General features: G+C 43.9%; 1 protein-coding gene across 2 annotated transcripts in view; it reads right to left on the bottom strand.

Moving 5' to 3' along the window:
- Cmc2 (C-X9-C motif containing 2) overlaps positions 1 to 13002 on the bottom strand; it is a 25428-nt gene that overhangs the window by 4652 nt on the left and 7774 nt on the right. The window contains exons 2-3 of one of the 2 annotated variants that reach the window (XM_031341521.1): positions 9778 to 9884; positions 2005 to 2076 (exon numbers count right to left, since the gene is read on the bottom strand). In XM_031341521.1, coding sequence (XP_031197381.1) covers positions 2005 to 2076; positions 9778 to 9884 — 179 coding nt within the window. The remainder of the gene's footprint in view (positions 1 to 2004; positions 2077 to 9777; positions 9885 to 13002) is intronic. The other variant, XM_031341523.1, reaches the window with a different exon arrangement.

The raw sequence follows: 13002 nt of genomic DNA on the forward strand, positions 1-13002 counted from the left end.
AAAAAAAAAAAAAGAAAAGAAAAGAAAAGAAAAGAACAGGAAATTAAAAAAGAGCAGAGCAGACTTGGGAGTAGAGAGATCAGACAAAGCATTCATAAGCTGCAGAAATGAAGCAAAATTAAACATAGGGGAGGTGTACTGGCTAGTTTTGTGTCAACTTGGCACAAGCTAGAGTTATCAGAGAAAGGGGAACTTCAATTGAGAAAATCTCTATAAGATCAGCTGCAGACAAGCCTGTTAAAATTTTCTTAATTAGTGATTAGTAGTGGTGGGCACAACCCATTATGGGTAGTGCCATTCCTTGGCTAGTGGCCTTGGTTTCTGTAAGAAAGAGGGCTGAGCGAGCCAATAAGCAGCACTTCTCCATGACCTCTGTATCAGACCCTGCCTCCAGGTTCCTGCCTGACTTCTTTCAATGATGAATGGACTGGGTGGGATGTGGAAGTGTAAGCCTAATAAACCTTTTCCTCCCCAAGTTGCTCTGGTCATTGTGTCTCATCACAGCAATAGTGACCCTAACTAAGACAGAAGGAAATAGGAAAACTTACGAAAACAAATACAGACAAGAAGTTTCTATGACAGCCAATTGATGAGTCCCTAACAACATTCAGGACCAGCTGAAAAGAAGAGTTCACGTGAGGTTTTAGTCATTGAAACAATGGCAAAACTACTGAACTACATACACAGGGACAATAAATCTAAACACTGGCAAAAAGCTATAAAATTGAACACATGTGAACAAAAAATGTAGGTGTCAGAATAGCACAGGATTTGTTTTCTGCAAGCATATCACACAGCACTAGGTTTAGTGGCCACACAAACCAGCCCCTGAACATGAAGGAAAAACAATTTTCAAGAATCATCTTTAAATCCTAACATACACATTTGTTATCACAAAGACAATCACCCTGAATACAACCCCTGGGTGTGGCAGCACGCCTTTAACTGAATACTCAGCAAGTTGAGATAGGAGAGTTGAGAGTTTAAAAATCAGACTTGGCTATTTAAAAATGGATCATACCGGGCTGGCGAGATGGCTCAGCAGGTAAGAGCACTGACTCTTCCAAAGGTCCTGAGTTCAGATCCCAGCCACCACATGGTGGCTCACAACCATCCGTGATGAGATCTGACACCTTCTTCTGGTTACAGTGTATTACCCCAGAGCGAGCGGGACCGGAGTGAACAGAGGTCCTAAGTTCAATTCCCAGCAGCCACATGATGTACATCTGTACAGCCACAGTGTACTCATACACATAAAATAAATAAATTAAAAAAAATGGATCATACCCCTGTATAGAGTTATTCAAATAACAACTGAACCTAATGGGGAGGGGGTGGAGAGGCAGTTCAAACATACACACATCCAATTAAAGTTGGACGATGGATCTTTTAGTCCATATATAATATTAACATACATATGCACATAGACATGTAATCATTACTTACTCTAAAGGCTCTGGATATAAAGCAACTGATGTATAAAACAGAAATGGAAGTACCTTGTTTTCAAAAGTTTAAAGTAAATCTGCTTGGTTAGTAGTACCTGGAAAGAGACAATACCTGGTATGTTAGCTCTTGGCCCACGTTGGGTCCATGGTGCAGCCTACACCAGTGTCATGTGATCACACAAGAGCCCTGTTGCTGTTCACAGCACAAAGACTCTACGCGTCTCACTAAAGGTGAAATGAGCCTAAGTTAGCCCCCTCACTTTACTTAAGGAAACCAAGGATCAAAGACTCTTGGTCACCTAAAAAGCAGTTCATCGATATCACCAAGGTATCTCCTTGATGCCAGAGGCTAGACTTCTTGAGTATTTTTCAATGAAAGCAAAGATGCTTTCTCCCCTGTGCACATGGAAGAAAGGGGATAACATTCTGAAGCTGCTCCTGCAGCAAGCGTCATACATGTAAAGTTGACTTGCTATTAGACCAAAAGCATAGGTCTAACAACAACAATGGAATATCCAGAAATGTTCTGCTGCTTAACTGTGAAAGCTGGTCCTACCTCATTCTTCAAGCACTTCCTCATTTCCCGATCGAGATCGTTGCAATGACCAAAAAACTTCAGAATGTTGTGCTAAAGGGAAAAGAAGGGGGAAACAGTTCAGCTCTCAACCCGCCAGCATCTCTGAAGTGCAGACCGTAAAAGGATGCTGCTGTGGAGATGTCGCCCACTGTGTTGCTCTGTGAGTAAGTTAAACAAGATTCCTAAGGAGGCCTACGCCATCCTTAAAAAATGTTTGCAGGACAGAATCCAAACAAATCTGAATGATGAGATGACTTGATGGGTCTTCTTGTAATGTGTGTAAGGTCAAAGACCCGAGCTACACCTCCAGTACCCACATCAGAGCCAGGCAGCCCAGGAAGAGGGGACGGAAAGATCCCAGGGCTCACTGATCAGCCCACCCAGCTGAATCCACGAGCTCCACGGTCAGTGAGAGACTTTGTCTCCAAACAAGACTGTAGTGATTAAAAAAGATATCAAACACGGACCTCTGGCCTCCACACTCACACACACACACACACACACACACACACACATTTTTCTTAGCTTAAAAACACAAAATAGCTTCCTAACCCATTAAAACCTTACAGAGTTAAAGAGTAGAAAAGTTTAATCACAGGACAGGAGAGAGGACTCAGCAGTTAAGAGCACTTGCTACTCTTCCAGGACCTAAGTTCAGTTCCTACCACCCCCATATAACAGCCTGTAACTCCATCTCCAGAAGAATCTGTTGAGAGCTTTTGGTGGTGCTTCTAGGAATTTGGCATTTGTCACTGGGCTCAGACAAGGAAGCAGGCTCAGATAAAAACAGTGACCATGGGGCTTTGTTTACTTCTTTGCTGAATTACTTCCTTTTGTGATCTCTTTGCTTACTACTTTACTTGATTATTACTTTGTGTGATCTCTTTGTTTACTACTTCGCTTGATCACTTTGTCTTTGATCGAAGACCTGACCATGTTTTTTGGATGTACCTAGGATGATATAAAAGCAGGCTGGAGAGAAATAAACCCTCTTCAGCCTCAGCACTGGCTGGAGTCAAGTTATAGTTTTGTCTAATTTTTTTTTTTTCTTTTTCAATCCTCCTTCCCTCCCTTGAGATCCTGTTGACTGACTGAGCTGGTTTGGTCAGGAATCCAATGCCTCTGACCTCCATATACGCATGCTCTGACTGAAAAACATACATGAATACTTTAAAAAGAAATAAAGTTTAATCACCTAAAACCATTCATTTCCTTCCCATCCCTATTAGAGGGATGTGGCTGAAGTGCAAGTTCAGTGACAAGAGCAAAGACTTTCTTCACTACAAACACTGGTCCATAAAAGCTATGTAGAGGTTGAAGAGATTACTCTGTGGTTAAGAGTCCTTACTGCTCTGTAGAGGACCAAACCCAATTCCCAGCACCCACACTGGGCACAATTCCAGTTTCAGAGTGTCCCATGCTCTCTTCTGGCCTGTGGGCACCTGCACTCATGCATATATGCATGCATACACCCCCATATGTGTATATGTGTAATTTAGAAGACCTTTTTAAAAAGTCATTTAATGCTGGGCAGTGGTGGTGCATGCCTTTAATCCTAGCACTTGGGAGGCAGAGGCAGATGGATTTCTAATTTTGAGGCCAGCCTGGTCTACAGAGTGAGTTCCAAGACAGCCAGGGCTACACAGAGAAACCTTGTCTCAAAAAAAAAAAAAAAAAAGTTATTTAATAATATGCTTGCTGCCAAAGCCACTGTCTCACATGCCTCTATCCCAAATGTCATCAAAACACATCAGAATATACACTATCATTTGATGACCTATACAGGTCACATAAATAGGCCATTAGTTCATAGGAAAATCCTGTGCTGAGGCTGAATGATGGCTCAGTGGTTACGAGTGCCACTGTTCTTACAGAGGACCTAGGTTCTCTTTCCAGCTCCCACATGGCAGGTAAGGAGCTGTAACTCCAGTCTCAGGGGATACGACACCCTTGTCTGGCCTCCACGGGCACTGCATGTGTATGGTACACACATGTACATACAGGCAAAACACCTATACACATAAAATAAAGATAAATAAACCTCAAAAAATACAAAGAAAAATGTGTCTCAAGTTCAAAGTCTGCTTCATTGGAAAAGCAAAACTAAAAGTCTCATCTGTTTCCAACCTGGCTGCCAAAACTGTGGATGCTGCTTGGCAGATGCTGAGGCTGGCACTAAGGAGAGTTTGCATGTCACAAGGTTTAAGGTGGGTCAGGCAGCACAGTGATCTGCTGTAAACACTGAACCTGTGGCTGTAATAGGCAGGCTTCCCCTTCTCTTCCTAATTATGGTTTTCACGGGAACCAGACAACACATAATTAGTAGGCGACACCTTGTGATATTTCTCTGTTCTCCCTCAGGGCCACTGTAGAAGCACTTCTCAGGTCCACACTGAATAAACAGTCTGAGTTGTTTCAATAAACACTTCAAATAGTCCAGGATTTCCTCTCTGTCACCTACTGGCCTTTTCAGAACAAGCACTTCCTGTGTTTTCCCTAAATGATTTCTGTGACAGCAAATAAACAGGAACAAGGCATGTTCACCCTTTCTAAAAAAATAGAAGACAGCACTTTAGAAATCACAGCACAGTACTCAGTGCCTACAGCACCTGGCCCCTGCTAATATAATATAATATATATATATATATATATATATATATGTATGGATGTATGTGTATATATATGTGCACATGTGTGACTATGATCTTGTATGTACATATATGTAGAGACCAAAGGTCGATGTTGGTGTTTTCTTCCATCTCTCGCCACCTTATTTTCTGAGTCAGGGTCTCTCCTGAACTTGGAGATTTCCAATTGGGCCTCCAGTCTGTGCCTTCCTGGGCCAATTACAACCCGCACTGCTGTGCCCAATCTTACACAAGTGCTTGTGTTACCACACAGCCCTCACACATGCAGTTAGCAGTTACCAAGTGAGCAGCACTCTAGCTGCCCCGTGTATACACGGTTTTTTAAACCTAAGATAAAAGCTAACTTTTGTCCTTTCACCTCCATGTCATCTAAGCCCAAATGAGAGTGACACTTTATGTAGTCCAAATACCCAAGGGGAACTGGACAAAGCACCCTGAACTGAGTTCCCTTGCACCTGCAAGTACTAGATGCATATTATGAGCTGGTATCTGAGCACCTTTTACACAGAAAACAGCGCACCAGGTACTGTGGTGTCAGAAGTGAACAAAGTGGCCTTGGCTCTGCTTTCACTGCAGAGAAAGGACAAAATTCACCATTTCCATATAACGGTACTATAGTCCACAGACATGCTGGGGAGCCCAAGAGTCTGTCATTGGGAGATGCTCATGGGCGGTCCTGGTTAAAATCAGAAGTGGTAAAACAAAACAAAAAGGCATGAATGTGGGGAAGGGATCAGCCAGGACGGATGGACAGATCAGTGAGGAGGTATGACAGAGAGATGGAGGAGACAAAAAGAAGGATGACAGAGGGATTGGTGAGGAGGGAGGAAGGATGATGGAGAGATTAGTGAGGAGGGAGGAGGAATGAGGGAGGGATGGAGAAGATGAGAGGAAGGATGATGGAAAGATAGAGAAGATGAGAGGAGGGATGATAGAAGGATTGGTGAGGAGGAAGGAGGGATGACAGAAAGGTGATGGAGATGAGAGGAGGGATGAGGATGACGGAGGGATGGAGAAGATGAGAGGAGGGAGGACAGAGGGATTGGTGAGGAGGGAGGAGGGATGACAGAAGGATGAAGGAGATGAGAGGATGAAGAGAATAAACAGAAAGCTCTATACACGTGCATGAAATTGTCAAAGAACTTAATAATAGACATAGAACTCTGATATAAATTTAAATACGTGAAAACTCTTTTCCAATAACTCCAAGTACTTAATCAGTTCTGCCCACTCTCACCCTCCCACAAGAGTGACAGCAGACATCTCCAGAGGCTGGTGAGAATATGGGCAGAAGAAATTAAAGACTAGTTTCTGGCTCTGACAAGTAGATGTCACTACGACAGAAAGGGGAGATATTTTCAGAAGAGCTAAGTCTGTCTGGACAGCTTGAGTTTGTGGAACAGCTAAGTCCACGGAGTTGATATAAAGCAGAGATAAGCAGAATTCAGGAAAAAAGTCTGAGCTAGAAATTTCAGTTGCTGAAATGACAAGAGAATTTCTCAGGAGGAATAGCAGAGAAACAGGCTTAGGGTAGAAGTAAGACAGCAAAACAGACAGAGGGAGAGTAGTCAATAATAAATAACACCAGGTTAAAGAATCAAGGTTAAAGAATGGAGCAAATGCTGGCTGGAGATGCCCGGAGCTTACACATGCACTTGGCCATGACCTCAGCAGGCAGTGACCTTGCTAGCTACAGAAAACTGAGAGGAGAACACTCTTTCAAGTCTGCTCTGAGGCCTGGGATTACGGCCATTTTGTGTTAATATTCTCAGGACGCGAAAGATGTAAGTCTTTTAAAATGTTAATAGGATGACACCTCCACTCCCCACCCCTCAGAATGCCCCGTGACACCTCTTCTCAGTGACTTTCTCTCTGGTGGCGAAGGAATGGAGCTCCTGTTTCCTTGATGCTTTCCTGCGTTTCCTACTGTCTACAATGGCATGCTTTACTTAAATATTGCCTCTGTAAACCAGAAACATATAGCATGAAGGACTTCCAGTGGCTATGAGGAAAGCTGCAGCTTTACATTCTGTATTTTAAGTGTAGATGATTTGGGTCTTGCTGACAAACGTAGGCAAGACAAGCCAGTAGATCAGAAGCAGCCTATGGATGCTGCCGGCTACAGAGACGACACGACAGGAAGAAAACAAACGACAGGAAGGAACAAATGACAGGAAGAAAACACTACAGAGCAAGGAGGAACGAAGAAAGCACAGCATGGCCGACTGGAGATGAGGAGGACCAGAGAGCACTGCAGAGTCCAGCATGGAAAGGGACATCCAGAGTGACACAGCCTCCTAGTAAAGACTAAAACTGCTACACAAACAGGGAGCAGAAGCTAGATAACTTGGTCTACCATCCTATCAACTGAATTACCAAGACGGTGTATGGTACACACCCAGTATCCTCTGAAGGTGCTGGAAACAGTAGCAAGTCACAGCTTTAGCAACATTTCTACAGAAGTACACATATGACCTGTCCCTGCATACAGACTTGAAGCTCAATTCTACTGTGAGCAGGAGGGGTGTAGGCCCCAGTGATGCTGCTTTAGTGTGACTCGATTCTGAGAGCAGCCTCACCACTCACCTCTGGGGCACACAGAGCACATGAAAGGCACTTCTCAATCAGCTGACCCACACCACTGCCAGAGCTGTGCTCTACCAACAGCAACGCCACCCTTAGCCTGTGTTCAACTTCACTTTGGTCACCCTTCCCTCTGGTGTGGCTAGATGACTCATCTGGAATAAAGTTATAATCGTGGTTTTACTCATGACACACTTACACTTCTGAGTCCAGGGATTAAAGGTATGGGCCGCCACGCCCAGCTACAGGTATAACCTGGGCTGGCTTGAGTTCCTGGTCTTCCTGACTCTGCCCCTTGAGCATGTCTTACCTGAGTGAGGCCTGAGCTACCACTAGCTTCTCTACACAGCACACTGAAAGACACCCAAAGATGAAATGACCTGGGCAACAAAACCTGGATTAGATCATAACCCTGATATGCACGAGTCCACACTGATAGCAGTAAATCAGTAAGAAGGGTCTATAACCCAGACTTTAAACCTTAAGTAACTACATAGATACTGCACCAAAGAGAAATTAATTCACTTGTCTTTGAATGTGCACAGTGTCTTCCTGTCAAAGAACTACAGAAAGGAGGAAAGGGACACTTAAAGACAGACAGACTCTAGACTAGTGGCCCATGGCCAGTCTTTCCCACATGCAAGCTATACGCATGGTTTCTTACTATGTGTGTGGCTTTTTTTTTTTTTTTTTGACATTTAAACCCCTGGCCCACCACACTACATTCATAGGTCTAGTATAAAGTGAAGATCTAATTTTAACTTTTCCAAGCGACTATGAATTGTTCTAGTGTCAACCATTAAAATTTCAGTTGAAATCCTTGGGAAAGAATTGGTCTCCCAACATGCAGAAGCATGGCCAGAGCACACAAGAAAACCACAGATGGTAATGGTCTATGGCATTTGAGAAGAGGCAGAACAAGGTAGGCCCTGTGTCTACCTGCCTTCTACCTCACCGGACAGGGAGCTGAGGAGTACAGCTCTGGGGGGTTGGTTTTATCAGCTAAGGGTACCACATAGTGTACCTATTGGCTGACATGTCTCAGGGCTGCAGTAACTACAAAGAACCAGAACCAAATGCTGAAAAGCAGCTACGAGTCCATGGACTTCTTACAAGCCAAAACAGACACCTCACTCAACACTCAAGCAGCAGAGAACCTAGAAGCAAGATTAATTAAGCCCTAAAAACCCTCAACAACATGCCTTCCCAGCAGATGATTTTAATCAGTCAATGAACTTGCCTTAGGAGTGTGTGTGTTGGGGGGAGGGTGTCTAAAACCCAAGTATTCAGCACAAAATGAAGAACACTTAGTAAGACTTTTTTTTCAAGTGACAGGCTAATTCTAAACATCTGAGGAATTAAAAAGGTTCTAGAATAGCCAAAACCATGGTTGAGCTGGGCAAAGTAGTGCATGTCTCTAATCCCAGCATTTAGGAGGCAGAGGCAGGCAGATCTGTGAGTTCAAAGCCAGCCGGGGCTACAGTGTGAAACCCTATCTCCAAAAAGAAAAGACACAGTTGGAGTACGGGTTTGAGACAAGACAAGGCAACAGTATCCATGTCTATGTGGTATTAGAACAGGCATTAGGCCAAGAAGATAGTGCAGCACAGTAACATAAAGTGCTTGTCTCATAAACCTGACAAACTGAACTTGGTGCCCTAAAACCTTACAGGGAACTGAGTCTGTAATACCTGTATTACTAGGGTAAATTAGGAAGCAGAGACAAAATGGCCCAGAAGCTCTCTCACCCAGAACAATGGCAAAAATCAGAGAGACTTACCTCAAAATAAGGTGGGAAGAACTAATCAAATCCTTCAAGGTGTCATCTGCCTCTACACACACACTCACACATATACTCACATACATACATATATATATATATATATACACACACACACACACACACCATACACATACACACACGCACATATCATGGCATTTGTACCCACACATGTACATACATACACATACATACATACATACATACACACACATACATGAAATACTCTTTTTAGTAGTTGAGGAGGTTTGGGTTTTTTGGTTTGTTTATTTATTGTGAGAAGAGTCTTATGTAGCTCAGGCTGGTCTTGAACTTATGTTGCTGAGGATCACTGAGCTTCCGATCCTCCTACCTCCACTTCCTCTAAAACAATGGTTCTCAACTTGTGGGATCTCAACTCCTATGGGGGTAGAATACTAGATATCTTGCTGCAACTAGTTAACACACACTTCCAGAAAGGTGACTACCAAGGGGCAACCTCGCATGATGCCATGTGTTCACTGTCCCAGCATCCTTCACTAGGACTTGTGAGGACGTGCACTGCAGCTTCTGTGCAGGACCGCACAAATACTCTACCTCACCAGTCATAAAGAACATGGAGACACACGCGTCAAGTCTCAAGCAGCTCACACTTGTTGCTCATCCCCTGCCACTGTCCCTTTGCACTAACAGAGTACACGTCTCATTAGTCTTGTACCTAAGTTTCACTTCTGCCTTACGGTCACTCTTCTGAATTCTTACATTTTTGTGACATTCCTTAAGCAAGTTAATCAGGACGTTGCATTCTTCAGTGTGCAAGTGTGGAGACAAGTCAGGATGCATCGTTAGAAGGACGAGTAGGTGCAGACCTGCGGACACAAGAGTGCATTGAGTACTCGAGAACACGCTTGCAATTTCAAGAGACAGCAATGGCCCTTATCAGAAGAAAGTGCTAGGTGTGGCCAGCCATGATGGAAACAGCCAGCACATTACCCAGATTTAGAGAGGAGAAGCAGTCAGGCCGGCAGGAGCTCTTGCCTACATCAACAGTAAGTACTTATTAGACTCCTGGGGCTGGTTACTACTCATTTTATTCAGGTAAAGTTTACCAATTAGGAGAATTGGCTTATTATTTCTTTTAAATTGTATATTCCTCTAAGAGAGGTAAAAAGGGCCATAAGTCAGTCTCACATTAGTGTGAATTAATGGAGACTGCTTTCTTATCTGGCTGAGACACTTAGCTAATGAAAGTGGTTTTCAAATTTAACAGATCTGTGCACAAAAGTAATTACTGTACTGAAAACAGAAATCCAAGCTCCCAGAATTAGTTTAATGGGTCAACTACAAAATAGAAAATTAGCGACCAAGGTTAAGAAAATAATTATTTTAAAGTGTCTATTATAGTATTACTCTGCTATTTTTAATCTATATTTTCTAATTCACAAACATGACCAAAAGAACCACTTAATTGTTTAATTCTTAAAAGCTCCCAAAAGAGAAAACATAAGAACTACCTCAGACCTATTAAGAAAGCTACTGCTGGGCTGGAAAAATGGCTCAGCAGTTAAGTGCACTGAGTTCAATTCCCAGCAACCACATGGTGGCTCACAACCATCTGTAATAGGATCTGATACCCTCTTCTGGAGTGTCTGAAGACAGTTACAGTGTACTCATATACATAAAATAAATAAATAAATCTTTAAAAAAGGAAAAAAGAAAGCTACTGTTTCCAGGTACAGTGGTCCATGCCTTTAATCCCAACACTTGGGAGGCAGAGGCAGATGGATCTCTGAATTTGCAACTAGCCAGGTCAACAAAGCAAATTCCAGGAAAGGCAGGGCTACAGAGAAACCCTGACTTTCTCAAAGAACCAACCAACCAACTGAACAGAAAGTTGGGGGGTGAGGATGGAGGAGGGTGCTGAGAGATGGCTCAGTAATAAGAGGCAAGAGCTCGCTGTTCTTCCAGAACTGGGGTTCCTTCCCAGCACCCACATCAGGCAGCTCCCAACCCCATAACTACAGCTCCAGGGATTCCATCACCCTTTTCTGTCCTTCAAGGGCACCTGCATGTACATGGTGCACATAAACACACACAGACAGACACACACCACACACACAGAGATACACAGACAAGCACACACATGCATGCAAGCATGCATGCATACATGCACGCACTGTTCTGGAATTGATTTGTAGACCAGGCTGTCCTCTAACTGGCAGAGACCACATGCCTCTGCCTCCCAAGAGCTGGGATTAAAGGTGTGTGCCACCTCTGTCAAGCTAAATAGTCTTTTCAAAGTAAAAGACAATACAAGTATTGGAGGGACCACAAAGAAACTGGGAAAGCAGAGGGCTTGTGTAGCGCTGGTGTCCTGTAAAACAGCGAGACCATGTGAGGATACAATCACGTAGCCATTCCAACTGCACCATGGAGGCCATGCCTACAACCTCAGCAGTCAGGAGGCAGAGGCAGGAAAAACAAGCTTAAGGCCAGTCTGACACAGTTCACAACAAATCTGAGGAGAGCCTAGGTCACATAGCAGGACTGTCTCAAAATGGGAACGATAAGAGCCAGCAGTTCACTTACCTGCTTTTGCAGAGGACCCAGATTCAGTTCCCAGAACCCACATGGCAGCTCACAAACATCTAACACTAGTTTCCTGGGTTCCAATGCCAGTATCTGTCCTCTGCAAACACTGCACAAACCTTACACAGGGAAAGTCCTCATACATAGAAAATAAATGTTCTTTTGTTTGTTTGTTTGTTTGTTTTTTCGAGACAGGGTTTCTCTGTGTAGCTCTGGCTGTCCTGGAACTCACTCTGTAGACCAGGCTGGCCTTGAACTCAGAAATCCGCCTGTCTCTACCTTCTAAGTGCTGGGATCAAAGGCGTGCGCCACCACTGCCCGGCATAAATGTTCTTTTTAAAAGGGAAAAATTAAAATAATTATTATATGACCTAGTAACTCCATACTTAGAAACACCCCTCAAAGAGCTGCAGGCAAGGTCTTGGGGAAATACCAAGACACCCACCTGCACAGCAGATTACTCCCAAAAGCAAAATAAAAACCAAATGTCCACCCAAACAGGCAGCTCTCCCTCAGCCACAACACTGGACTATCATTGAGCCTTACGAGGAAAGCCACCACCTGCCGCAACAGGGACGAGGCTGGGAATATAATGCTCAAGAAAATATTCTCAAAGCCAAACCAAACCAAACCAAACCCCACAGTGACAATGGCATTGCTGAAACACTTCTGTCATCAGAACAGCTCGGCTGAGGACATGGGAGCTGTGGAAGGGACAGTTCCTTTTCAGACACACAGAAAGGTGTCATGAAAGACAGTGGTAGCCGCTGTACAGCAATCACCTGGGGTTTTTTTGTTTTTGTTTTTTGTATTTATTTATATGAGTACACTGTAGCTGTCTTCAGACACACCAGAAGAGGGCATCAGATCCCATTACAGATGGTTGTAAGCCACCATATGGTTGCTGGGAATTGAACTCAGGACCTCTGGAAGAGCAGTCAGTGCTCTTAACACTGAGCCATCTCGCCAGCCCTCATTCACCTGTTCAATACTGTGGCTGGAAATGGGTAAGATGGCACATTCTAAGCGTACTTCACTAGAAGGAAGGGAGGGAAAGAAAAACCCAAAAAGCAAGACATTTCATTGGGCAAAGAGTTCTCAGATGAATCAAAGGATCATCCATGAAATAAAATTTTGATTATCTCACCAAAATTAAAATCTTCTGCACTTTAGAGAACCCAATTAAGAAAATGAAAAGTCGGGCTGGTGAGAAGGCTCAGCGGGTAAGAGCACTGACTGCTCTTCCGAAGGTCCTGAGTTTGGATCCCAGCAACCACATGGTGGCTCACAACCACCCATAATGAGATCGGATGCCTTCTTCTGGTGTGTCTGAAGACAACTGCAGAAAATTACGCCGGGGCGAGCGGGGCCGGGGCGAGCGGGGCCGGGGCGAGCCAG

This window comes from Mastomys coucha, unplaced genomic scaffold (genome assembly GCF_008632895.1).
Source record: "Mastomys coucha isolate ucsf_1 unplaced genomic scaffold, UCSF_Mcou_1 pScaffold22, whole genome shotgun sequence".
Taxonomy (NCBI): Eukaryota; Metazoa; Chordata; class Mammalia; order Rodentia; family Muridae; genus Mastomys; species Mastomys coucha.